Source organism: Leptonotus elevatus, chromosome 20 (assembly GCF_054856555.1).
Source record: "Leptonotus elevatus isolate MCC_2025b chromosome 20, RoL_Lele_1.0, whole genome shotgun sequence".
Lineage (NCBI taxonomy): Eukaryota > Metazoa > Chordata > Actinopteri > Syngnathiformes > Syngnathidae > Leptonotus > Leptonotus elevatus.
The window spans coordinates 342,795-369,872 of NC_141258.1; the positions used below are offsets into that span (position 1 = coordinate 342,795).

The 27,078-nt window shown below is 44.9% G+C and overlaps 1 protein-coding gene and 1 long non-coding RNA gene across 12 annotated transcripts; one reads left to right on the top strand and one right to left on the bottom strand.

The window, feature by feature from the left end:
• The first annotated feature begins 8 nt into the window (after nucleotides 1–8).
• Nucleotides 9–13,741, top strand: ccser2b (coiled-coil serine-rich protein 2b). 7 transcript variants are annotated; one of them, XM_086064684.1, is made up of 16 exons: nucleotides 3,420–3,570; nucleotides 4,761–5,735; nucleotides 5,846–5,986; nucleotides 6,070–6,243; nucleotides 6,377–6,441; nucleotides 6,541–6,708; nucleotides 7,445–7,535; nucleotides 7,638–7,722; nucleotides 7,815–7,889; nucleotides 8,235–8,322; nucleotides 8,461–8,529; nucleotides 8,658–8,744; nucleotides 9,196–9,330; nucleotides 9,617–9,722; nucleotides 10,441–10,480; nucleotides 12,298–13,741. In XM_086064684.1, the coding sequence occupies exons 1-16, from the start codon at nucleotides 3,486–3,488 to the stop codon at nucleotides 12,341–12,343; spliced, it is 2,430 nt and encodes an 809-aa protein (XP_085920810.1). In that variant the 5' UTR covers nucleotides 3,420–3,485; the 3' UTR covers nucleotides 12,344–13,741. The 7 variants fall into 7 exon arrangements, 6 of the variants coding, with proteins under 6 accessions (XP_085920813.1, XP_085920812.1, XP_085920811.1 ...); XM_086064687.1 differs by lacking the exons at nucleotides 3,420–3,570; nucleotides 10,441–10,480 and adding an exon at nucleotides 9–290 and having other exon boundaries at nucleotides 12,298–13,740; XR_015091735.1 differs by lacking the exons at nucleotides 9,617–9,722; nucleotides 10,441–10,480 and having other exon boundaries at nucleotides 3,419–3,570; nucleotides 12,298–12,580; nucleotides 12,651–13,740.
• LOC147156228 (uncharacterized) lies at nucleotides 4,863–27,078 on the bottom strand. 5 transcript variants are annotated; one of them, XR_015091740.1, is made up of 11 exons: nucleotides 26,665–27,078; nucleotides 24,702–24,859; nucleotides 24,479–24,615; nucleotides 15,363–15,393; nucleotides 15,031–15,255; nucleotides 11,569–11,683; nucleotides 8,390–8,699; nucleotides 8,191–8,316; nucleotides 7,864–7,882; nucleotides 7,634–7,793; nucleotides 4,863–7,540 (listed from the first exon to the last, which is right to left on the bottom strand). It is a non-coding gene; the product is annotated as an uncharacterized LOC147156228 (long non-coding RNA). The 5 variants fall into 5 exon arrangements; XR_015091736.1 differs by lacking the exon at nucleotides 26,665–27,078 and adding an exon at nucleotides 25,863–26,054; XR_015091737.1 differs by lacking the exon at nucleotides 26,665–27,078 and adding an exon at nucleotides 25,863–26,054 and having other exon boundaries at nucleotides 8,182–8,316.

Sequence of the window (27,078 nt, forward strand, 5' to 3'; positions counted from 1 at the left end):
CAGCGGGCATGCGCACAAGTGCGAGCGTGCGCGCGAACGTGTGCGGATGATTCAGCAGCAGGCATCTCGGCGGCGAAGTGACGTCAGGCCTCCTTGAAATGAAAACCGGTCAGCCTCCGCCGCAAATTCACCTGCAGCCGCTTCGTCCTCGAGTCGTCACGGAGCCCTGCCGACGGCTGACGTCACGCGTCCGCTCGGCCGCCGCCTTCGTCGCGTCGCACCCGGCCTGGAAGCAACAAGACGATCCCGTCGTCCTCCGCGCCGCCATTTCCGCATTTTCACCACCGCAGGTGAGCACCCACCGCCGTCTGTCTCTCACGCACGCTCGCGTTTAAAAATCGAATCGAATCGAATAGGGCTGCTGTACATGTATGATGACGGACATGCATGCCGATGGACGCGCATGCACGAAGGGGATCATACATGTTCATGTCACGTTTCAGAGGTCGCGACTCTCGCCAAGCGGCGAAGGAACCTTAAATTGGCCCAAAAAGTCAATGGGCTTCTGAATGGGGAGCGCTTAAGCATCGAACCATGTTCTCGTCTTTTATGGCAAGTGGGTCATTGAAAACAGAACCCACAGTGAAACGCACGTTGCTGATGTTTTGGATCATCAGACGTGATGGCAGAAAAGTCGAAGGAGTTCTCAATTAGCTCTCGCGTTTGACAACACAAGGAAAGATTTCTCGTGGCAATGTTGACACGGTTGATGTTAAATGGCAAAAACAAAAAGCAAGCATGTCTGGATCAGAACCGGTTTCATTCGATGCGAGATGTGGCCTTACATTGGCTAAAAAGTCAACAGAGTTCTGCATGTCAAACATAAACCCAGGATTGTTTACATGAAATGATTCCTTAAAGACATCATCCAATTAAAAGCACACGTTTAAGTCATGCTTACTTTGGATCAGAACCTGGTTCGACCGGCATGTGCATAAATGCCGAGACATCACTTCAAATTGAAAAAGTCAAGAGTACAGAAATGGTCCTGAAATAATAAAAGCGTTGTCGTAGCGTTGCAAAAATGTTGATGATAAACGTCTTATTGAGAACATAACGCGTGTAAATGCTGAGATGTGTTGACTTTTTTATTTTTATTTGTTTATTTTGAGAGATGTGGCCTTAAATTGGCTAACAGCACATTTAATTCATGTTAAATGTCACATTTTCATATTTAGAATCAGTCCGACTGTTATATAATTTATTTAGAAATTCTTATTTGGTTTTAGGCTTTTACAAATGTGACTGTGACTAAGCATTACATTAGTCATACAAAGCATGAATGGAAAAAGGGAGGACAAATATTCTCTTGTGTTCGCTGCAGTTGATGCATTATTTATTTTGATGTTAACGGACATGAATGGCAAAGCGTTGTCTGGAAAATAATTTAAATATCGGAAGTCTAATTCAATGGAAGGCGAGCAAGTGAAGTTGTGGATCAGAAGCGGTTCCATCCGACGTCAACAGGAATTGGATGCGCTCCCCTGTTGTCGAACCTTTGCTGGTCCCGTGTCCATCAGAAGCGAGGTGTTTGGACCTGCGGCGCTGCGAGGAGACAGAGGCTCTTTGTTTTGCATCAGCGATGCTGCTCGCGGGGTTCAAGGCCACCGCCCCCTTCGGTTCAAGCCTTCCCAGGACAACAGACAAGTTGTCCTGTTGCTTGTGCCAGGTTGCCATGACGCCGACGGTTGCCATGACGCCGACGGTTGCCATGACGCCGACGGTTGCCATGACGCCGACGGTTGCCGAGTGGTCATTTCGAGTTCTTCACTCATTTCCTCCTCCCCAATCCCTACAAAGCCATTTTTTAATGGTTCGGTTATACCAAAGTGTTGCTTTGCTGCCATCTTGTGATATCAAGAGAGAATTATAAACCTTTTTATAATTGTTATTTGCGGGGAATAAGAGACGAGCCGTGTGGCAAATCACGAAAATCGAGTCAATTTTGTTGTCGACTTGATTTCATTCATCGATGACATCGTTGATATTTTGGCCGACCAAAAAAGCTCACTCGCTCCCACGCCCTGCTTATGTCATTGCACTGGCCCCGCCCCCTCGCTTTGCTCGCCCAATCACACGACGTGCGATACCTTCAACTTATCAGCTTACCTTTGAGCTCACGTAATGGTGATGTGGAGGTACATTACGTCGCGTGAAGGTTCGAAGGTGCGGGTTACAATGGTTGTCATAGCAACCGTGGAAAAACATGAGCCCGCCTACTTTCGGTTTTGATCGTCACGGTATGATCTTTCTCCTGTCAATGCGGACCGGGAAGCTCCTCCCCCTTTCTTGGTGCTTCCATTCAAAACGCAAGCACGACTTGACGGACGCATTCGACCGTGCGGCCGCTCGATGTCCATTTTTCGGGCTGGCTGGACAAATGGAGCATGAAGACATTGTTGATGTACGCTGAGCAGGAAGCATGTGACCTCACCGAGGAAGAGGAGAGAGAGAGAGAGATGAAGACGCAAATAAAAATGTGTGCTTGTTATAACTGATTGATATGTCGAATATTTTTACAAGAGCTGATGTATTTGTGTTACGTTGACCCAAGTAAAAAACAAAACATTTAATTTAATGTAAGCACGACGACGTCACCAAAGAGATGCTAGTTGTGTTCGCCATCACGTGTTTAGCGTTGTTTCTCAGGTTGTTCGCTGAGCTGGAGTTTATTTGAACATGAAAAAGAACAAAAACAATAACCGCAATACACGTACAACAACAAAATAAAATCGCTACGACACCAGCAAAATGCACGAAGGATTTTCCATGTTCAAAAGGGAGTTGGAAGAAGTCGCAAGACATATTAAATCCATATTTTCAGTGGTAGATAAATAAAAAATATATCGCTGAGGATAACAAAAGTAACTAATAACGCACCACTCCATAATAATAATATAAAATAAATACGCAGAGACAACCTAGATCCAAAAAGCCAACAATAACAAAACACAAGACCGGAACCATAATAAACATAAATATGTCGTGGACGTGCGCAACACTTTGTGGTCGTCGACGCCGTCCCACTGCCTCTGTGTCTCGTCAATTTCATAACTTTTATATTTCCTTTTGCATTGATTGATATTTGTACATGTTTTTAACTTCTGACATGTAAGTCAGGTCGGTCGTATCTCAAGGCGCCGCCCGCTTGACTTCAAAGGATATCGGGTCATTCCAGAGTCGACTTTAAGTCACGCTAAGCCCAATGTCACCTGAACATGCTAACACGAGGTTGCAGCGCGCCGGCCCTCCCGAACGGGACCTTTTTGTGCGGCCATGCCGTTTGCGGACGTGTGGATTGCGGCGGCGTTATGTAAGCGCACCTCCTCCTATCAGATGACTCCTTTTCCTCCCCGAGGAGCTCATGAAGCTCATGATGCTTTGATAAAAGCCTGGCTTATCTTCTTGGTCTTCCTCCTCCTCCTCTTCCTCACTTTCTATCAGATGTTTGCTTACGCAGCAGCTCACTGCTCGCTTGCTGCTCAATGTTTGTTTGTTTGTTTGTTTGTTTTCTCGACGTCCATTCGAGTGGATTTTCGTTTGTCGTCGGCTGTGCGGAAAACTGCGCAGGTAAACTTCAGGTTTGGATTGCGTTCAAACTTCAGGATGATTTTTCGGTGACGCTCGACATTTAAACAATAGTCGATAACATTTAGATGAACGTTAAACAAGAGTAAATACTTAAATAGCAGCATATATTTAAATGAGGGTAAATATACAAACAAGAATAAGTGATTTTTAAATGTTTAATATTCAAATAAGAGCAACTCATTAGACAAGGGCCAACAATAATACTTAACAGTAAACAATAGTTTAAGCAAAAGGTAAAAAAATACTAATACAAGTAGATATGAAAAAGTAAATACTGTTTGAATAAAGATGGCGTAAATATTTCTTAACTATTATTAAATAATGAAACCATAAATATTAAAGTACATCTTTTTGAGAATGAGAATATTCAGAGCACATATTTAAACCGAAGCAAAACATTTAAATGAGACCAAATATTTATAATGATATTTACGTTTAGAGAATATCTAAACAAGAATAAGAGTAAACCATATTTAAGTGAGTCAATACTAAAATGAGTCACTAAATATTTATGACACTCCTGTAAACGAATGATAACATTCAAGGTGAAGATGGACTTTTGTGATATCTTGTCTTTGTGGTTCATTTTGAGCAAAAGTTAAAGGAAGACGTGCTTTGGAATCCGAAAGATCAGCAAATGGAACCTCGGGGAACAAAACCGGTGCCTTGTTTGGCCACGCCCCTGCCTCGGGCCACATGCTGGTTCGTGCGTGTTCCAGGGAGGGTGTGCCTGTTACACGGTTAACACCAGCGGCCCTTTTATCATGCGTCTGTGTGTACACAACAGGCGACAGCCAATCAGAAGACGCCGCTCAAGATTGTCTATTGATGGCGGGGAGTTTCACTCTGTTGCTGAAGGGGGGTGCGAATTTGTCCTCATTCAAATTGAGAATAGAATCTTTGGCACATGGCTCAAAATAAAAACAATTATACTTGTAAGTCAAGGTACCATTGTCATACATAATACGTGTGTTTAAAGCGAGTGGGAGGGGTTAGACTAGAGTGTAAAACGTTTTGTTAGCCCGGTCTCTATCGCAGATTGGAAGTGACGCTTGCTAGCATGCCAGAAAAAGCTGGCATGCTAGCAAGCAACGCACTTGCCTTGGTGTCAAGTGGTGAATAATTAACAGGCACCGACATCTTATCCTCCTCTTTTGTTTTGCCCTCAGCTCCTCGTCTTCCTGAATCACGTTGCCGTCGTCTGATGTCCGGCCCCGCCATGCCCACTCCGGTGTCCAGGTTGCCCAAATTTGGCTCGTGGTCCAAAAGCTCGAGCCCGACCCCCACCGCCGCTTCGAACGCCTCCCCCACCGCCCGCCTCCCCAACGGCTTCTACCACCACCCCGGGCCCGCGGTGGGCAACGGCACCACGAACGGACCGTTGCCCTCGGCGAGACGGATCGAGACCATTCGCACGCCCGCTGACCTTTCCACAAAATGGAGGAAAGACGGCGAAATGATGGAAGGAGGTGGACAAGACGATCACAACGATGCTGCCCACCGGGACGCTCATCTGCAGAGCTCTGCTGTGGACCCAGACACATTGGACAAACCACTTCCTGTTTATAAAACTGGACTTCCTGTCCCTAAAACTGGACTTACTGTCTCTAAAAACAGACTTCCCGTTTCCAAATCGAGGCTGACCGGGTCCAAGCAGAACCACAACGGTCTTTCTGGATCCAAACTGCGACCGCCTCAGTGGTCCACTCACTCGGGTTCCCCTTTGAGTTTGAGTCCCGGGTCCGGATGCGGTTCTTTGCCGCCAGCCGCCCGCTCATGCTCCACCGGCAACCTCGGATCAGCGCCGCCCTCGCGCCTCGCCAAAGGCGACTGGTTCCGCCAGCGTAGCCTGGCAGTCCAGCGCCACACGTCCCCCAAAACCCCCGCTGCTTCGGCCTCTGCCCCGTCGCTCAGCACCAAGCCCGGTCACAAACAGTCCAGTACTTCCTGTGTCCAAGCCGGGTCCCTCGAGGGTCCGGGCGAGGTGAAGAAGTCACTCCTTCCGGCACTCAAAGCTAACAACGTTAGCTATAAGCTCTCGCGACCGTCACTCGCCAAGCAGGCCCGGACCGTTCCGGTGGAAGTGGGCCAAGCGAGAACTAAAACCCCAGCAAGGACGCCGTCCTCCGCAGGAAGCAGTCCAGGTGAGATCAAATATTTCAATACCAGTACACAATATTTAAGAGTAGATAATGCTAGTTACGACAATAGCAATGAAGACGGCGCACTGTGTAAAAGTTGTGGCGTTTTCCAGAGCGCACTGCCGAGGCCTCAGCATGCAAGCGAGAACCTTCCGTCCCACGGGAGACTCTGGAGGACATGTCCCTGTCGTCGGGCTCATCCGTGGACCACAACCGCGCCAGTCAGGAGTACATGGACGACTTTGATGACCTGGGTGAGGACCCGACGCGTCGCAAGTCTAACGGTACCCGAGCGAGACGCCCGCCGCCGCAACTCAAGCGCCTTCTTGGCTCCTAGGAAACGGAGGCGGGGGCGTCCTCCTCCTCACCAAGAACGACGAAGACGACTCGGGACTGGACCGATCAAGCGCCGGCTACTGCGAGCGGCAGGTGGCGGGGAACGGCGTAACCGTGATGACGGAACTCCACTTCCTGGATAACACTTTAGACTGGACCCAAGGGACGCTCGCCGGTCAGTTTGGATTCTTTATCTTAACTCAATACACTTGCATAGTATATCTGTGTGTCTGTCTGTCTTTTCCATTGCATATTATCTGTCCGGACTCGTCTGTCTTATCTGTGTGTCTCTTAACCTTGATTGTCAGACGATGACGGACCGAACCACCTGACCAGATTTTCCCACCACAGCAAGTCCGACTATCACGAGCAGGTGCACATCAAATCAGACTTCTCATCAATCACGTCCATTTTCTGTTTAGTTTTTTTAACAGTGAGGTTTTTTGTTTGTTTGTTTTGTTGGTACCACCAGGGTGGCTCGTCCCTGGACCTGTCCCCTTCAGACAGCTGCGGTTCCGGGGGCATCTACATGTGGGACGAGGAGGGACTGGAGCCACTGGGCAGCGCCGTCTCACCCGCCTCGGTGGACTGCGAGCTCACTCGGCGCGTCGGCAGCTTCGACTCGGACGTCAACGGCAGCGTAAGATGCTAATGCTAAATGTTGCTTTTGTCATTCGTTTAGCTTTAAAAACAAAAACTAAACCATTTTACATGTACTTCTCTGACAAAGTTATTGTAAATTAAGTAAAGAATGTGTCAAATCCAAACCCTCCGCAAAATCCACCTGCTCAAACTGGCCTTTCCTTAATCGTGTTGTCTTTTATTATTGTTTTGTTGTTATTTATACTCTCTGCTGTGTAAAGCGTCTTAGAGTGTCCAAATAAGCGCTACAATGAATTATTATTATTATTAAAATAATTTTACGTGTATATTTAATGTTTATTTTTAAATAATTGTTAACTTGGTTATTATAAACAAAGAAATGAAACACTATTTTAAGCAATTAATGCTTTAAAGATATGTTCTAAATAGCTAATATAATGAAAATGATACGTAATAAAATACAATTGAAATACACATTTATAACGTATTATGTATTTTTATTAAATATGGTAGTTATATTATAAATAGAATTCAAATGCAAGAATGATGCTTACCTATTTATTTAATCTATTATCTTAAAATCCATCATTTCAGTTTGTTAGTGATGCTAATTTATAATTACAACTGAAATACGAAACTTATTTTATCATGATTTCTTCAATGTTTTTAATTGAAAAATCTGATGTTTAATCACATTGGACATGATTGAAACGAAACGAAAAAACTTCGGATATGTGTGTGTGTGTGTGTGTGTGTTTTATTTACCTCATCAGGACGGCGTGACGAATGTGGACTCTTGTGACTTGGATGACGACGACCTCATGCTTGACGGAGATTTCCCTGACGACATTTCACTCCACACGGGTGCGCTAACATCAACATGAATGAATTCACGCTAAAGCGTTTGACTCCTAAGCGGGTGTTGTTTCTTCAAATTATGAATATTAGCGAGTGTTGCTCACCCAGCAGATGGAGACGGGACGTCCCACATGGCTGAGTGGAGGAGGAGGCAGCTCTGCTGGGGGACACAGGACGTCCACAGTGATGACAGGTTGGTTACTTTCCCCCCCACCTCCCGATTGAGCGAGGCTCCACTCTGGTTTCCGCGGTAACGAGAGACTCCTGTGTGGCGACGTCCGTTAGGGAGGCGGGATGCTACCACGAGGGGGACGACACCGGCGTGAATACTGACCTCGCTCTGGATCTCTCTCCTCAAAGGTGACACAATAACAATAATTACTATTATTAAAAAAAACAAAAACATTTTTTTTTTAAAAGAGAGCGATACGATGGAGTTTGGTGTTGGAATGGTCACAGAAACGTGGAGGGGCTAATGTTAAAAAACATTTATTTATTTTTATGTTGCTTCAATTCAATGGACTTTGTGCTGCTCCTCATGTAGTAGTTGATGCAATTTGTTAGCCTGTCTATGGTGTTTTCCATTATTTGTTAGCATTAAGCTAGCTTGTTTGAAATACACAACATGCAATTCACAGAATGATTTACTAACATGACTTGCAAGCAGTGTCTCTGAATGACTCCTAACCGACGCCACCCCCTCAGGACTCCCGGTGCGGACATGGAGGACCTGGCTGAAGACTTTGGCGCCCTCCGGTCACAGCTGGAACTCCTCCGAAGGTTTTTGCTGCAAGTGAGAACACAAGCGTACACTCCATCTGCAGAATTTTGTTTTGTTTTTGTTCCTTGATGGCACCAACGTTTTATGATTTTGCGGTCTTCTCGTGTTTGGTGAATGACTGGTTTAATCTCTTGCATCCGACTTGTTTAGGACGACGACACGGACGACGACACTCTGACCACCGACACGCTCAGTCCCGAAGAGGGCAACCAATCACAGGTCGGCACGCTTTTCAACGCGCGTGAAGCACATCAGCGACTTGAGCAAAGACGGCGTCGGACAGTTTGTTTGTTGTGTTGCGGCAGCGCCCGGTCAGAAACTTTGGGACTGAAACTGGTCTTGTGCAGGTGGAGGCTCTCCTGCAGGAGGTGCAGCAGCTCAAAGAGGATCTGAGGAGCAAAGACCAGATCATCTCACAACTCACCCTCCAGCTGGTCAGTTTGGCTTTTGACCTCAGACGTCAGGAGGCAGGCTTTTTTTTTTTTTAGGGGTGTGGGAGGGGGGTCGAGATTCAAAAATAAATAAATAAATAAAGGACTTTGTTGAAATGAATTCAAACATGTTTGAAGATAATTGAGGAAAATATGTGCAAAACCGCACCCAGTGAGGAGGGAGTTATTACAATTTGACCCCCCCCACCCCCCCCTGAAAGTCCAATGTGATAGCCAGTTTTTGGACAGGGAACATTTCAATTTTTATTTAACCAATATTTAGCCATGCAAAACAGATCATTAAGAGAACAAAATTCTCAAAAGCCCCACTACAACTAGGTAAGATGCATTCCTGCCACTGGAGGCTTTAAACCAATATTTTGGGGGTTTAAACATGTAGTTATGTATCGGCATAAGAAGCTGCACGAAGTAGAATCTGGATTTTTGTGTGCAGGCTGTTACCCCGGCAACCAGCAGGTGTCGCTGTCCATCAGACAAGACTGAAAAGCTGGAGCGACACACACAGACGAGCGCGGTGGAGCCAGTGGGCGAGAGCGTTGCCTCGCAGACGCCCTGGAGGGAGCACAAGGTAGGCGCACGCACGCACGCACGCACGCACACACACACACATAGTGTAACATAATGACGTCCAACCTTTTTTTTGCGCCACAAACTGTTTTCACATAAAGCAACATTTTGATGGCCTAGCATGGAAGGAAATAAATAAATAAATCCAGCTCACCATTACGCTGATTTGCAAAGCGAAACTTTCCACTCCATGATCATCACTCAAATGTCCGTTGATCACGACCCCCCCCCCCCCCCCCCCCCAACTCACCCGCCTATGTTGAATTGTTTTGCCCACCCTCCCTCAGGCTTTCCCTCCCTCCGGCTTCCTCTCTCCACCCTGGCAGTACCAACGCTCCAGACCTTACGCGGGAAGGCCCAAACCCAGCATCCCCTCCCACCTCGCTCGAAAAAGTGAGTGCCACACCCCCTCCAGGAATGCCCCCCACCCCCACCTCCCACCTTCACTGCCTGCTTCTTAACTTTACTTGGACACAATGAATCCGTGTGGGTGGTTATTATGTTAATTAGCCTCACTGTGACTCAATTGGACAACATTCTTAATGTGTGGGCAAAAAGCTGACTTCAGGGACGATACCTTAGTTTCATTTCAATGAGGAAAATGAATTTGATCCAGGCAGCTTTCATGAATCGGCTACAGAAACGAATCAAGTTCAACAAGGTATCATTGTATTTGGATACAAGACATTAGAAAGTAAATAAATGTTGATGAACTTCATACGTACCGTTAAAAAGACACAAGTTGCTCAACAAGTCCCAAGGTCCCAAAAATGATTGAAATGGATGAAAACATCTGCAGTGGAGTTTTTGCAGCAGCTTAAAACATTTAAAGTGGAGCTAAAACGGCGTCTCTGTCGGCACGAAGCTGCTAGAATATTAAACGTGTGAAATATGAATGAGCTCATGAAGGTTAATTTCATTTATTAATGAGTCTACATTAGCCAAGATGAAGACCAAAAAGGGGTCTCGGGCACGTTTGTTGCTGCCATCTCAGTCCACATTTCTCCATCTCATCTTCTGCCACATTCTCTAACCTCCAGGGGGCGCTAACGCCTTGCTCTGTCCTTTCTCTTGTGTTCTGCTTCCTCACCTTCACCTTGGCCTCCATCAGGAGTGGAAACACTCGTGCTGTACTTCAGCGACACGCCCTGGTACGGTTTGCAAACGCCTCCGCACAACATCGCACGCCTCCGTCTAGACCGTACGCACTACATAAAAATTCCTGTTGTGCTGATTTGGGAGTCAAAATGGATTGTCTGCTTTCGGAATCATTCACTGCTCCCACATCACGACACATCGATCTTGATATAGTGGACTAGGCACAATTTCCTTATGCTGTGACACTTTGCTTTTCATGATTAATCAAATGTTTGAATTCAAGAGCAAACTGTTTGAAATCCAAAGCAGTATTTCTCTTCAGTAATTATGTAAATCCAATGAGTCTGTTCCAGATATTCAAAAAGAGTAACAAAAACATTTTCTAGAGAATTATTACAATAATAGCGGACTCATATAGTGGGCAAATGAGCATTTAACTTCACTTTGACCTTGATTGGAGACTCTAAATGATGTATACGTTAATCGGGCGACCCAAGGCTATTAAAAAGGCGCCCGGTTTGCTCGGCAACACTCAAGATAAGTTGATGCAACATCCTGCCAAAAAACAGACCTTTTCAAAATGAAAATACACCAACATAATAAGAGTTTGACTCCACTTTTTCTTTTTCCAAGTTACCATGGAGACAAACAATGTGTGGTAAAACGTTATTATACGGCATGTTATTTTGTAGCTCTGACCTTGGACAGGATTGTTGCCCGAGTGTTGCGCATCACGTGTCTTTCCATCTTTTTAATCCGTTTTACTCAATTCAAACTTCTTTGGATGAACACGCGTCGATTTTGGGGAATTGAATGGCTGAGACACGCGTTTTATTTGGACCAAAACTCAGCGTATTGCCGATAAACCGCAACATTATTTAGCCAATAAAAGTAAACAGAATCACATGAAAACAAGGGCATACAAAAACGGAGGGTTCACTGATTTGTAATTAGGAAATGCTGGAATGATTCTCAAGAGTCGACATTTGTCACAAGGTTAGGGTTGGTCACATAAAGAGCGCATGAGGACACTACGTCGCCCGTCACCCTCTCGTAACTTTGCATGTCCTCTCTGACCCCCCACCGCGTCATGCATTATTTAGAAGCATCGAGCAGCAGTGAAGGTAGGTGAGTGCAGTACCTAATGTGTCAGCCAGGTGTCAGTGTAGGCCAGAGAATGTTCTGCTGGGCTCCAACTGTTGAACTTCTTCGCTCTTTCCATTGGAGGCTCAACTTGTTCATGTGGATGGCGTGTACTGAAGGTAGATTGGGGGAAACACTGTTATCATTCATTTTAAAGTCATAATAACATACAAAAACAAAGGTCAGAGAATAATAACTCAAGTAATTTTAAGAAAATGTCTTGCATAAAAAGAATAAAAGCCGGGTTCACACGGCAGCAGAATTTCCCCTCCCGACAATCACAATGACGCGCCGATACGCCAACGATATTCTTGACGAGTTATCCTGCCGTGTGTGGCGCATCGCGATATCGGCCGACAATTTTAAAATCTTGCCGCGTGATCCAGGCTTAAGCTTCTTCTAATACTGTGAACAAGTTGTCCGTTTTGAAGGAAGGAAAAAGTTGTACTCCGTGTAAACGTTCTTCCATTGCAAAACTGTTAAAATTCCTTTTTAAACAAAGGATAACCTGCAAAAAGTCATTTTCAAATAAACAAGTTGTAATTTGAACTTGGTTGTAAATGGCGTGTATACATGGCAGGAATATTTTTGTGTAGTTTTAGAAAATAATGTTCATTAATAACTAGCCAATCAGACAAGCCAGACTGTGACATCATCAATGCAGCCTTCTATAATCCAGTTTTATTATTATTATTATTTTTTTTAAAGTTGTTTGCATTTGTTTCAGCCACAGGTACTTTGGCCCCCCGACCCGGAAGAGCAGAACCCACTAGCCGCCCTCCACCCAGCAAACAGAAGCTCCGCCCCCCGCCTGGCTCAGCACATCCCGCGCCGCCCTAAATGGACCCTGCCCGAGTCCCCCGAACAGCCCGCGCCCGTCTCGTCGCCTCCGACTCTTTCCGTGTGAGACCGGCGGGCTGAGCCGACGGCTTCCCAGCATGCAACAGGAAGATGGCGGCGGCGCCGACGGCTCGCGTATCCTCTCGACTTGAACTCTGCTGGAAAGAAATGTATTTAATAAGTTAACTTATTTATTGAGCACTGTGACGTTTTACTGTTTCCAGCGCTTTGTTTTCACAGCTTGTGAGTGTTGGTTCTGAAAATATGCAAGACGGAATAAAAGGCGCGCTGTCCCTTTAAGTGCTGCTCAACACATTGAAGCATTTATTGACATCCATCGACATGAACTAGTACACGCTTAGTACTTGATAGTAAAAAATGTTGGTGCACGAGTGGAACACCTGTCTTATCTGCAACGATATGACATTTCTGCACACTGCCACTGTTCTTTCAGCTACTAGTGCCACTTTTGGCCTACTAGTATGCAGTTCAAACTTACTAGTAAACGACTGTGCTGCATTAGCAACCCTACTAGGGCAACACACGTGTATTCTCCTTATTAAGGACACTGAATAAATGCTGAAATGAAAATTTGGCGCACTAGTAGAACAACTGTCTTTACTTTAGTAGCACCGCGAGTAGGCATGTCACGCACTAGTAGTGTTCTGCTTAAGGATATTGAACAAATGTTCAATTGGTTTTCCACAAAGCGTTTCAATTATTTATCAGTATCTATCCTTAAAATATCCATTTTGAGATCCAGTCAGTACTAGTCTGCTCATCCTCACTAGGACAACTATACGGTACTAGTGAGGCAAAACTTTGCACTAGTTTTGAAGTATAGTGTCAACTAGCGCAAATGGTAGTTCTCCTTTTTAGTATGCCAAAGTTGTCCTTCTGGTGCGCCGTCATGCCTTACAATAGTGAACAAGACTAAACAAAGACATTACTAGGAAGTTACAATTGTTCTACCAGTGTGCTGAATTGTCTTACTAGTGAGGACAAAGAGCATACTAGTGCCCGGACCTGAAGGATATAAATAAATGCTCAAATGGTTTTGCACCCCCCCGCAACTTTTACCAGTGGACTGAACAAGTTGCAACGCACCTTTGAGTCTTCCTCACCGGATCATCATCATCATCATCATCATCATCATCATCAAGTGGACTTGGGCATCAGCGCCCCCTGCTGCCTCACTTATGACACCACAATGCAGACCTCCGCCAAGGCCGACTCAGCGACAACCTTTCGCACATCGTAAACCTTCAAGCAACTGCTCCTTGACCGCACTCGGGGCAGCAACGCATACAAACGGCAACGTACTCATTCTCTCTGCTGTGCAATATTAAAATGAAATGAAAACGTGCCCGCGCTCCTCCTCTTTGCTTCCATTGCGGTCTGTCAGCGTGCTGCTATGACACGGAGCGCATGCAACTGGAATTGGGATCTGCCTTTCGTTTTGTGTAACCGGCCGCGGCTTCTCTCGACACGCCTCCTATAATGCAAGTCAGAAGTAAGACTTCGTATTCAAATTTCAATCAAGCAAACAAGTGGAGCCCCAAAATGATCACTTTGCTTAAACAAAGTACACTTCAAGCTCACCGCACCGAGTTTGATCAGAGGTAACAAATCCAGGTCCAGAAAGTAAAAACCCTGCCACAGTTTGGCTTTAGCCTCTAGTGCTAGCTAGCGAGCTCGCTCGCTCCCTAGCAAGTAAAGAGCACCATGAGAGCTAGCTAGGGAGCGAGCTAACTAGCACCTGAGGCTAAAGCCAAACTGTGGCAGGATTTGGACTGTCTGGACCTGGATTTGCCACCTCTCGAGTTTGATTTATTATTCATTTAAACGTGTAGTTCAGTTCAGTATATGGGAAAAAATGACAGAAAATTGCCATTCATTTCAAGGATACATTTATTAGGCTATGTATGATTATTGGGCTATATCATTTTTTGTCCATGTCGCACAGCTCTACGCTCACAAAAGGTCCATTTTGGAAGTCTTTGCAAAGTGAGGTGAGGTCAAGCTGGGTGACAAAATGTTGCAGGCGCACGTCACTGTCCAGACTTTGCTTTGTGTTAAGCAAGCCAAAAGTCACAGCTCTTTATTTTTATTTTTTTTACTTAAATTCAAAGACTCAAGACCTACTTCCACCTCTGGTAAAAAAATAAAATAAAATAAAAGATGCGTTAAATATCCTGAACATAACGTGAGCAATGAACTGTGATCAAGCGGAGGGACACTTAAGTGTAAAAGTCATTTGGTTTGCTTTTGAGTTTTTTTTGGTGCTGTGATGACAAAAAGAAGACATTTGAAAACGTTAACACGTCTCAACACTTTTTGTCCTCCTCTTCATCGCCCCCCCCCCCCCACCACCACCACCACCACCACCACCACCACCAAAAAAGCTCCCTCCTGACATTTGAAGAGGGTAACGAGGAGGAGGCTGTAATTGGTTCACTCCTTGCCTCTTCCTCCTCCTCATCTTCCTCTGCTGTTTTTTTCAGTTCACACGCGCAGTGATTCACCTGAGAGCACCAGCAGATCAGGTGTAGTAGATGAAGCCGGTTGCCATGGAGACGCAGCATAGCAACCGGCCAATGGGGATTCAGAGAAAATATACCTCCTTCAACTTTGGTATTCTGCGCCAAGCTCAACTGTCTTGTCTGTGTGATGAAGCTCAACCGCGAGTGCGTGTCCTCCTCCTCCTTTTCCATCTACTCGGGGCAATCGTGCCGTGAGGCGCTGTCAATATTTCATCATCAGCGGTCGACAGGAGAGGCAGGAGGCACGCTGGATGACTTTGGGAATTACCTGACCGATCAATCTTCTTCCGCCTGTTTAAATCCTTATCGTATTCAAAGGAGACAAAAAAAGACAAACATGGAATACATCAAGTTTTGCAACACAGTCCGGAGATGACAGTTTGATTTTTACACACCAGCCCCACCTCACCTTTCCGCCATTACATCACACGAGGAGCTTGCTGTCAAAGAAGAATACAGAAATCCATAACTATTTACAGGGTTGCCGTAAAAAACTAAATTGATGCTAAAGTCACGCTCGCCACACATTCCAAATGGTTATAACTTTTCCTAAATGCCACTAGATGGCGCTGAAGCACTACTATTCTATTAGACCGAGCTTTGGCCTCTTATTTATTGATTTAAAACATTTGCTTTTATTTCATTATCCACTCCTTCACGGTCAGCCATTTTAGAGCATTCTTTCATGACTTATATTTTCTTGTGTGACGATAGAAGCAGAAAAGCGAACCACGATTCGTAGATGAGATGCCGACACGTGACTGACGACGCTTTGATGTGTTTGCTGTTGTGCCACCTTGAAGTATAAAACAAGGAAAAACTGATCGTGAAAGGGCTTTTGTTGGCAAAATAATGTCATCCATTGACAAATAATCAACTCAGAAACGCAACGAGCGACTCACTGGCCACGTGGCTTCGACCCCATCAGGGTCGTCACGAACAAATCTTTTGACAACTCATCGGACGCATCGACTTTTGTCTGATTGCAGCGTCAACGTTCCACTAACTGAGGGTGATAATAGTCACTAAGAAGTTTGGAGAACAAAAATGGACTTTTATGTCGTCTGGAAAAGTCTGTGTGGATGCCGCAACGTGTTGCCGGCAAAGCTTCAGGGCAATTTTTATTATTATTTTTTTTACCCCAGCCCTTACAATGACATCCTCTTCGGTGTTGTGTGCGTTTGCTACTGTCGGTTTGTCGCCACCACTTTGTCTCAATGACAACATCACACAAAGTGGGCGCGCTTTAGCTTCCCGCAGGCCGTCAACACAAACGGCAAAGTCAACGGAAAAGGCCGACAGCGTGCATCCGCTGCCAAATTTATCACCGGCACGAAAATAACAGAGTTGATCTTCCCAAGGTGACTGACTCCACAACTAAATATAAAAGCAACATGACAAACATTCATCAAGTCGGATCTTTTGTCGCCTTCGCTCGCTCCACGTTTGCATGACAACGTGTTCTTAATGTCCTCGTACGTCAACTTACAAGAATTTCTCAGCGACAACATTGCCACCATAGTGAGGATAAACGCCATTGCTGTGAAGGTCCAAGAAAACACACGCCTGGGAAACGGCTGGCTGCATGGAAAGCCGCCTCAAACGCAGGCGACAGCTTGCGTGGGCGAGCGAGGCTCAAAAACATCAACGTTCTGAGAAAGCCAGCGGGCCGAAGCTCGGAACGAAACGACGGATTGACAACAGCGCCGTTCAGCAACCCTCGCTAGGGCAATGCACGATTCTATAGGACACAATCAAGGCCTATGTGACAAAAAGGAGCGTCACAAATACAGAAACGAAATACAGGACCGAAGAGTGACAATTACAGGACGCATCTGGCAATGGCAGAAGGAACAGCAACTACGAAATAAGAGTTAAAAAATATTTTAAAAATTCAGAAACTGACTAATCTAATTATTCTCCCCATATTTATTCTCATTACTTGATGTGAAATGCGGAAGAAATGGACCCGTAGGTATGACACTGATTTTAGCCATGATATAATTAAGCACTATTTTCCATTGCATTGGCCATTTCTTTTATATGATTAATTTAGCCCACAACAATCATGAAAAATGCCCATGAGATCCTGGAGGGACTGGCGAGGACTGTCTACAAATGACCTGTAGATGACATACCAGCCACAAATCAACCAGAAATACAGTATTTATTTGATTTTGATTGCTGGAGTAATTTTAGAACATGCCTCACCACTCCAAATTTAATGAATTATTATTATTCTTATATGTCATTATGGAGCGAGGCATTTGTGTGACATAAATACACACAAAAATAAATGAAAACACCCAACATAGCCTGGACATAATTATAATAATAATAAAAAATCCAAATGATTTGATATAAAATATATATATTTTTTTTAAAGTAGTGAAAATATTTACTTTGCCTGGTAACGAGTTACTTTTATTAAGAAGTAATTCAATGACAAGCTCAGTTACTTTTTGAAGCAAGTAATGAGTAACTATAATTCCCAACACTGCCAAACAACCTCATAGCAACTACAAATATCACGAGGGTCATAGCAACTGACATCATAGTCATGTGACAAGGGCCCACATATGACCAAAGTGAAAGAAATGCTTCCTAAATAATACTTTTAAAACTCAGTTGCACCCACAATCGCAAACTGGTCTTTTTAGTCGCCCTTTCTTCAAATGTTTATGCATCTTTTTAAATCAACGTGTACAAACAAAGACACGTTACAAAGCGCAAAATGCTGAAGAAGTCATAAGGCGAATAATGGAAACTCCCATTTCCTCTTCATTAAACAAAACAAGCCACGATGCCAAAGTGTCACTGAAGCACTTTTTTGGGTGATGTTTCCTAACAAAAACACGAGCGTCCGTGCACACAAAAACAAAGCAGCAGCAGCAGCAGCATGCGTGCGCATAAATGCATTTTTAATGAGTCCAGCACAGCCGTTGGCGTTGTGATGATGATGATGACTCCAAAATGAAACGCATACGCCGCCGCTCTTAGTCTCCTCACGGGGTCACTGACCTAAATGTGACTTTAATACGCCGTCGCCTTTTATCGCAAACGCACGACGGCCATCGTGTGACGACGGCGTGCCTGCGTCTGCAAAACAACGTTTAGCTTCTGCCGCGCACACGCACACGCACACACATTGCACACACTCAGCAGCAGATGGAAGTCGGCTGGCAATTAACCTGCTGCACCGCTAACGTGCTCATTCAGCCAACACACGGTCGCTTTTTGGGGGGCTTTGTTTTTACTGAAGTCAACATGGGAAGGAAGCTGCCGCACTCTTTTACTTCAGCGCCTCTTCCATTCAAACCCAGGCAGAAGGGTGGCGCTGTCGAGCCATCAAATCGGACATCAGAGGCGAGAGATGGGCTCAAGTGGATTACTACGGTCGGACGTTCATTCAAGAGTCGCCACCGACAGTCTCTTTCTTTTTTTTGTGTTTTTTACGATTATGATATTTAGAAGAACGAATTTCTGAGAAACGATTAATCGCCCGATTAACTAAAACATACAGTGAACTTTTTCTTCAGCATTTACAAGAAGGTGAAAAATTGGCAAAAATCGGCCATTTTTGGGGGGGAAACGTTTGAACGTCGTTCTTTGTCTTGTATTGTTCATGTTTTGTCCCAATTTCTGGGTTTTCCAGTCTTGAGCTGTTGCTTGCTTAATTTTTGGAGCTACTAGTGAGTTTCACACATGAGAAAAAATCTATTCAACTTTTCATGTTAACAACCATCGTTTTAGCCGATTGTTTTGCTTCGACTTTCTCCTGGATTAGCTGGCAAGCAGTTGAGGGCGTACCCCGCCTACTGCCCGAAGCCAGCTGGGATAGGCTTCAGCAACCCTTGTGACGACTAGGTGGTTAAGAAAATGGATGGACGGATATTATATTTCTTATTTAAAATAAAATACGTTTTTGAGGAGGTGTGGGTCTCTAACCGATCGATGGCATTTGCCACCATTTATGTTTTGGGCACACCCCTTGACATCACATCACATTGCATGTATTACGGTGAATGATTTGCAATACGAGTGCTTGTCAGTTTATTTGGAACACCTTGATTAACCCCCCCCGAGGTCCTCTACTGCAAAACTGCGGCTTTCCTCATATTTTCACCCCAAGCAGCATTCATGTATGGATCCAAAATGCAAACAGGAAATAAATATGTGATATGGTATCTCACTCTGTGTCTATGCATGTGCGTGAGGTCAACTATTGCTGCGGGCAAGGTCAGTGTTGTGTGTGCGTGTGTGTGTGAGTGTGTGTGTGTGTGCGTGCGTGCGTGTGTACGCGCGCTGCTCGCAATGACACAAGCTGTGGTCAAACCGAGCGTGAAAAACAGTCAAATGTTGTGTGGCCGCCATTTTTGTTTTGGCCGCACTCCTCGACATCGCCGTGATATTTTTTTCCCACACCAAAATCCAATTTCCAAATGACAGCAATATTACACAAAACAAGTTTTGTTTTGTTTGTTGTTTCGCCTTCTGGGATTTGCTTAATTTCCCCCGATACCCAACATGTTTTCAAACCTTTTCGTTCCACTAAGTTTTCCTCCTCAGCATTTACTTTTTTATCCTTCACAGAAATAATAGAAATGCATTTTTCTTCCATACAGATCTGAATGTGAAAATAAGTAAGTAAGCAAATGTTATTTAAATGGCACTTATCACAGAGACAACTTAAAAAGGGACATGATCTGACACTAAGGGACAACATAGGGGACATATTGAGACATTATGGGATGAAAGGAGACATAATGGGAACATTGTAGAGCAGGGGTGGGCAATCTGGGTCCTCGAGTCGCGCAGGTTTTGGAGGTTTCCCTCTTCCATCACAAGCTGATTCCAATCAACAGGATGCTTATCGGGCTTATGCGGATGAGCTGATCATATATCAGCTGTGTTGGAGAAGGGAAACATGCAAAACCTGCAGGACTTGGTCCGGCCCTCCATGCCCACCTCTGTTGTACAGTAACTACATTATGCAACGTGGTCCACATTGGGACCAAATGGGACATTCCGGGACACCTGTTGGAATTGCGCACATAAGTGATGCTAGCGAGCGTGACCCCCCCCCCCCCCCAAGTAAGTTGTAACAAGTCCTCCCAACATATTCCCTCCTCACTCCACCTTGAAGCAGGAAGGCTTTCCCCCCAGCCAGCTTAGTCCGCCGTTCCCATCGCAGCCTTGGAAAAGTCCCGGAATCCCTTTTTGATCCGCCTTTAAGACCGCAGGAGCGCGCGGCCTGCGAGCCAAGCCGTCTGTAATCGCGGCAAAGCCCGAGCCGCCGCCGCTAAAAAGAGGCCTGAAGACTCCTGCCGGATCCCCGAGCACATGCGGATTATGTCGGGATGAGACGGCGTGACGTCACGCGCTGGCTTCAAAGCCCAAAGGCCTTCTGGGAAACAGCGCGGTACCAAGGTATGGCGGTGCGCGCGCACAAAAACACGTCTGAGGCTTTTGCACTTTTTAGATCGAGACAATCCCATTTTCCATACGGCGTTAGCATTGGGCCGCTAACGACCATCCAGTTCACTCGAACCCGGACGCAGCTCAAACTCAGCGCTCACTCAAATGTAACGGATGCCGTCTTGAGTGGTGCGGTGGACATGTTCAAAATGTCCTTGCGACCTTCGAGACCGTTTAGGAAACATTTAGGAAACGCTGCCAGCTTGAAGGAATCCTGCCGTGAAATTGCTCAGCAACCCGAGCGGGATCCGGCACGCCAAACTAAGAAAGCGGCATCCCGTCCAGCGTCATGCGTGTCATAATTGCAGCGCACGGAATTATTGACAAAACGTCATTCATCTGACCTTCGTCCTTCTTTTCCCGGCGCAGAAGCACATCTTTCGCTCTTTTAAAGAGAAAACGGGAAAAACGTCAAGTGGCTTGAACACTAATGAAGTCGAGGGAAAAATATTCTCCTCACCAACTGGAAAGCTTTTCTCGGCTGAACGAAGTCAAGTTTGGACTTGATGACGCGCGGGAACTTGAATTCAGCTTACTGAGCCAGTCCTCTAATATTTCTTGACATCATTGGGAAGAGTTTCCCTGAAATGGCTTAGTTCAAATATTGATGTGTTTCTTTGACTCTTTTCTTGTTTAACTCATTTGCTCCCCAAAACGCATAAATACGTTTTATTTTAAATATTGCCATTCTCCCAAAGACTTTTATTAATAAGTTAAAAAAAAAAAGTTCTTTGTTTGCATAAAGAAAGAAGGCTTTGATGCAGCGGTTGAAGCAATGGTAGTTATTACAAAAACGGCCAGTAGGTGGCAGCAGAGTATAAGAGATCAACCAGGGCCATGTTGCAAAAAAGGTCATTCTCTCACAATTCTAAATAGAATTGTGAATAATGATGAAACTTAGCTTTATTCTAATGCTAATTGCTGCAAAACTGAAACAGATAGAAATATACTCATCTTTCTTTTGGTAGTTTTTATAGCAATAGTCCGGAATATTCTGTGGGCCTTGCAAAATCAGTTAACATCCAGTAAAATGGCCGGGAGCGAAGGGGGTTGCTTCAGTCAAAATGGCTGTCAGTCAATGAGTTAAATCATCTTTAATGTCCTATTGGGTTTGCAGGAAGAACAAAAAACATCCCTCTATTGTGTTCTTATGTTGACATAACATCTGAACTAAGTTGTAAAGGTAGCGTGCATGCGGTCCAAGGCGGTCCGCCCCAATTTACGAGCACCTCCTTCCTCCCAGCAGCCTTCATGTTTTCCACTGGGGCGAATTAGGGAACTAAATGAGCAAAGCGATGCTAATTGTTCCCATTTTCAGATCTCCGGCCTGAACTGTGATCTTGCGACGCCGTCGGTCCTGCGAGACGTGATCCCGTGCAAGCGCAGCGCTACGACGCCGGCTCTGGCTGAAGGTGCCGCCGCCGCCGTGATCCCGCATTAGCATATTAGCGTTGAAATGAGCGCGGCATTAAAAATGCATACAACAGCCGGAAGGCAGTAAATAGCAAGGCTGGACTTTTTGTGCTTCCAAAGAGAAAGTTCCTCCCTCAGGGTCGCTGCAGCTTCGCTTCGCTCGTCAGCTGCAGACGAGAAAGGAAATAATAGATATCACGTGACACGAGTAAAACGCCCTTCATGGCTGGGGGGGACGTTCCGGAACAACCCGCCTAACGTTCAAATCTGACATTAGTTGAATTGTGTTACAAACGATTTCATACTTGGAAAAAAGTCCTGCGCGTTACCACTAGATGGCAGAAGGTAGATAATTAGCACGTGTATTTGGCGTTTGGATGTACATACACCAAACACCATCATCACTTCCGTATCACGGACTTGATATCTTTTTGTAACTGCAGCATTATTTCTTGAATATGGGCAACTTTCGAATGCCTACGGCGTTTTCGGAATGATAACGTGTTCCTTCCCAGGAGCTAAAAAAGTTGTCGAACCCCCGTGTTTAATGTACGTTGCGGGTCAGATGAGAGCAGCACTGCAGTGCGGCCGTCCGGCGTGAGCCAAATGCAGTCGGAAACACCGAGCCGAGTCATTTCTTCCTTTTAAAGAGCGAGCCTCAGCGCCTCGCCTCCGCCGCTCGCAACTTTCCCATCTCCTGAGGAAATTGCAGCGCGAACGCTCGCCCCGGCGGGGACGAAGGCCGCAGAGATTGGAAGACACTTTTATCACATTTTCCTCACTTTCAGCCTCGCAGGCAGTCGGACCTGCCGCGCCGCGCCAAATGACTTTTATTAAGAGAGGTGGCACAAAGTAGAGACATTGATTTGAAACAGTTTAACAATCAGATGAACAAAAAGAAAGGAGAAATAACTCTCCCTTTTTTTTTTTACTTATTGACTGGACACCTCTGACACCATTAAAGATTGGACCAAAGACTCATTATCACCCGACCACCAAGGACTGGGCCATTAATCCAGTTTCTTTGTCGCATCCCCGCTGATGTGCGTCGCTCACACTAACAAACAACATGGCTGCAATCAGAACGGAACGAGTTCACGAGCAGCTTGAAAAGGGTACGAGTGCAAAGGTGGCAAAAACGTTGAGTACGTCACTCCCTCTCACGTTATATTGCTCAATTCTTTTTGGATTTGGTTTTCACAAATACCAAAAACAACAATGATCGGTGAAGAATCAGCAATTGGGGGGAAATGCAATCAACATCAATTCTAAATGAGATTTGATCCGATTATTTGATTAATGGTGACTAATTGATTCTAAAAATATTCAATAATGAGAGTCCGAGTTGTATTTAATGACTTTTCCAACCCCTGTAGTAACTATTTTCTATGAATACAACAACAAAAAACACACCAGCGAGTGGAAGCATTGTCGGTGAAAGGCAACACTGATTTGTCCTCCATTCAAGAAAAAAGAAATCAAGCGTTGACTTCAAAATGACAAAACTTGGTAACAACATTGTTGCGGGAGCTTGACAGCGGAAATTTGAATCTCGTCATGTGGAAACGCAAACAATCTCGCTCGACCTCCGTCCTCTGTTGCCGTGGCGACATGGCTCAAATCCCCCCCCGTTGCCAATGTTTCTGCTCAGCTTCTTGCTACAGAAAAGCAAGTTGTGCCAAAAAGTAGCGAAACATTCAAAGGTTGAATATTCAAAAAGTTTGCACAAGATCGAATTTTGTTCACTTGTAAAGCTTCAACTGCATATATTGGTTTTGTCACAAGGTCAACATCCGCAACGGTTTGCGAGTAGGCCAGCATGCGTCTCGGCAGGAAGTTAGAGCGTGTTTTACGCTTGCGGGAAAAGTAGGGCCCGACCGATTAATTGGCCTCCGATTAGAGTCGGCCGATTATTGCCCTTCAAACATCTGCCAAAATAATCGGCCGATTGTTTTCATGGAAGAAAAACGACGTTTCCGACACTGTGAAAGTACCATGAATGCACCATCTTGCTTGCGTAGCATTAGCAAGTGTGTAGCGTATCTTATGCTGGTTATTCTGTTGTCCCTAAGCATCCGTTAAGCTGTTTAATGACATCCCTAAACACGATGATAAGAATTACATCCACTGTATATTTAAATACAAAACATGCTTCGTCTTTTAAAGCATCATTACCCTTGCGCTAATGCTAAAAGTGAAGGGAAGAGCCCATTCAAATGCTAACAGGAAGTTAGCATCGACTTCAGGAGCGTTTTTCCTTCAAATAACAAATATTCACACACAAATGGTGTGGCAACACAATTTTATGCATTAAATAATCAGTAATCGGAGAAGAGATGATGCAGTTAAATGGAGTGAATGGCTAACAGCATGTAAAAAAAAAGAAAAAAAAAAGCCACTGATGTTCAACTTGAGCCATGCCATGAGTCAGCGTCGCTCATGGTGGCAAATTTCTTAAGTTATTTATCTGTAAATAGATTATTTTGCCATCAAAAGCCTTTCCTCTGTCTTGTATTATAGTTTGAGGCGTGACAAAGGCAAAAAAACGTCATCCGTTCTGCTTGACGTGTTCCTTTTGGCTCCTCGCAAATTCAAGTCGTCAAGGTAGCACTGTGCCGCCATGTACGCATTTACCTTTTAATGCAGCTTCTTCTCGGCCCAATTAGTCCGTCTTCACCTCAGCTCAGCTTCCTCTTCCCCCTCGCCGCCTCCTCGCCGCGTCCTCGCCGCCTCCTAATTTTCCCAGGTGGCCAATTGTTCCATGCTGGCTCCTGCAAACTGACAGCACGCCGTTAAAACGCCATTTGAGTCGCGTCGCGCTCGACATGCACGTCATTAAACAGAAAAATGTCCGTGCCTGTGCCTTCCAAATGGAGAGCGGCCCACCGCCGAGCTCGTGACCATTTGTCCTGGAGGACATCAGCGACGTTTACGGGACTCCTCAAAGTCGTTCAAGACTTCTTCTTCTTTTTTTGTTGTTGCCGTCGCCCTCCACGAGTGCATCCCCCGTCTTAGCTGTGAAATGACAAATGGAAGGCGAGCCGGACTGTGGTTACACCCCGCAATGATTCACGTGCTAAAAGGCAGGATTTGGCCTTGTTGAATGTCACAGAGACACTCAGCGAGTCGGTTACAAACGGCGACCTTTCCACCGTGTCGAGGCGATTACGTCCAAAATATTGGCGCCATCTATCCTGCTGGGGCTTGTCCTTGGGGTTCTCTGACAGCCCGATGCCAACGCACACGCACGCACGCACATTCAGCAATTTGTGTGCTCTTTAACATAATCACCTTAAGCACTCTCAAAGCGCTGTATAATGACTAAATATTATACCATTTCATAAGTGAACTTTCAGTAGTGTCCTACCTTAAAGCGGAAATGTGATGTAAAACGGGCCTTCTAATATCTGAATACAAAGACAAAGAGTTGTCCTGCTGACACATCAAGTGTGAAATTAAACAAGCAAGAAGTGCATTTGTAGTCATCAGACTGCAGTATTTCTGAAAACCTGTTTGAGCGAGTCGCTCCACTGCGATGAAAAAGACTAAATCGCTTTGATATCTATCCAGAGACACACTTTTCACATTCTTTACCGTAAATTCATCATATCAATGACTTCTGCCGGTACTGTTTGATTACTACTGTATTAATTAGGCTCCACTTAATTTTTATACTTCACAAGAAATGACATTTTTATATTTATTTTTTTAACTTTGGGCGGTTTGTACTTTTAGCCGAAATCAGCCACGGAAAGAAAACTGCTGTAAAAATATATTAACAGTTGATGATTTTTGACAAATTAGCATACCAGACACACGCAAACTGTGTCAAATTGCGGGAAAATGTTTATGTCCATTTCAAATTGTTATATACGAGTCACAGCTAAGAACAGTTACAACGTTTGGAAACCCCTGATAGACTGTACAGGAGTAGAACAGCACATTATATCCTTGTTGGAAGAAAAGATAAGAAGACATATTCATCCATTTCAAACAAACGCCTTAACATCACACTTACCCAAACTGAAAGCTAATTGAAGACGAACCACAGCATTCTTTCTCCGCTTGGTTCAATAAAGCTGTAGTGGAGTTTTATTTGTTGAATTTCCGACATGAATATCTTTTCTTCACACTTCATTTACCTTAGCACGCGAAATGAACAAGTTGGCTAATCGATACAAACGCTAGCTCATAGCTGCAGGTGCCGTTCGTGAGCTTGGCGGCCAACCAATCAGAAGAAAGCTTTGAAGCTGAACATTTGATTGGTTAAATCCCGAGACGTCCCACCACATTTTGTCACACTACATTGTTGTTGTTTGTTTGTTTGTTTTTGACTTACTGTAGTTAATGTTAACGGCATGTTTGTATTAAGTGTATTTTAAATGCATAACTCTTTTGTATTTTTGTATTTATATTTATTCATCTTGACATCTTCAGAGGCAGATTTCACCTTACCTGGCAACATCCCGGCCCCTGAAATCTGATTGGATAAGACATAAGCAACAAGAAGCAGCAATCAAACGACCCGTTTTTGTAAGTTCACTACGTCATTAATTATGAGATAAAAATGGTATCTGACGTTATTTAAGACAGCGCAGTAGGTATGGTTACATCATTGTATGCTCTTTATTTTTATGGGTTTTTTTGTACCAAGGCATGGCAAAGTATAAAGGTTTTTGTGAGCAGGCTGACAGAGAAGAAAAGGTACCAAGCTGTTTGTTTGAATGGACAAAACATGAAAAGGCTGAAAATGTAATTATGGGTTTCAGTCTTTCACTTTTCTTTCAGTATGAATATAATGTGACCGGGTCATATTTTACCTGAGCGCATGCAGACACTAAAAGCTTTCCACCTATGACTCCGTGATGTGTCCACAATGTTTTCCTCGCTCTTTTCTCCAGCTCGGCCTCGTTCATTGGTCGTCGCGAACACTGGGAATGAACACAAGCCGTCCTCAAGACACGCATTGCCGCTCTCCTCTCGCTCCATCGTCGCCGTCGTCATGGCAACGCAGCCGAGTGGACGCCACGCGTCCGACTTGATGAGCGGTCGTCGTGGCGACGAGGAGCTTTTATCTTCGCCGCTCCTGATCCAGCTGAGACCGATGATGGACCCTCTTGGAAGGCAAAGTGGCACTTCTCGAGAGTGTTAAAAGAAGATTTACTGCGTGAAAGGGAAGCACAATGTGAGTGAACCACTACACTATCGCTGGCAACTTTTATTGCCACGTCGCA

What these genes read in the sequence shown, in the direction of transcription:
- ccser2b (XM_086064682.1), top strand. Translation starts at nt 3,486, where the DNA reads ATGTTTGTTTGTTTGTTTGTTTGTTTTCTCGACGTCCATTCGAGTGGA. An exon ending in GACCCAAGGGACGCTCGCCG is followed by an intron (nt 6,244 to 6,376) that starts GTCAGTTTGGAT and finishes CTTGATTGTCAG; the next exon opens with ACGATGACGGACCGAACCAC. An exon ending in AAGAGGGCAACCAATCACAG is followed by an intron (nt 8,530 to 8,657) that starts GTCGGCACGCTT and finishes GGTCTTGTGCAG; the next exon opens with GTGGAGGCTCTCCTGCAGGA.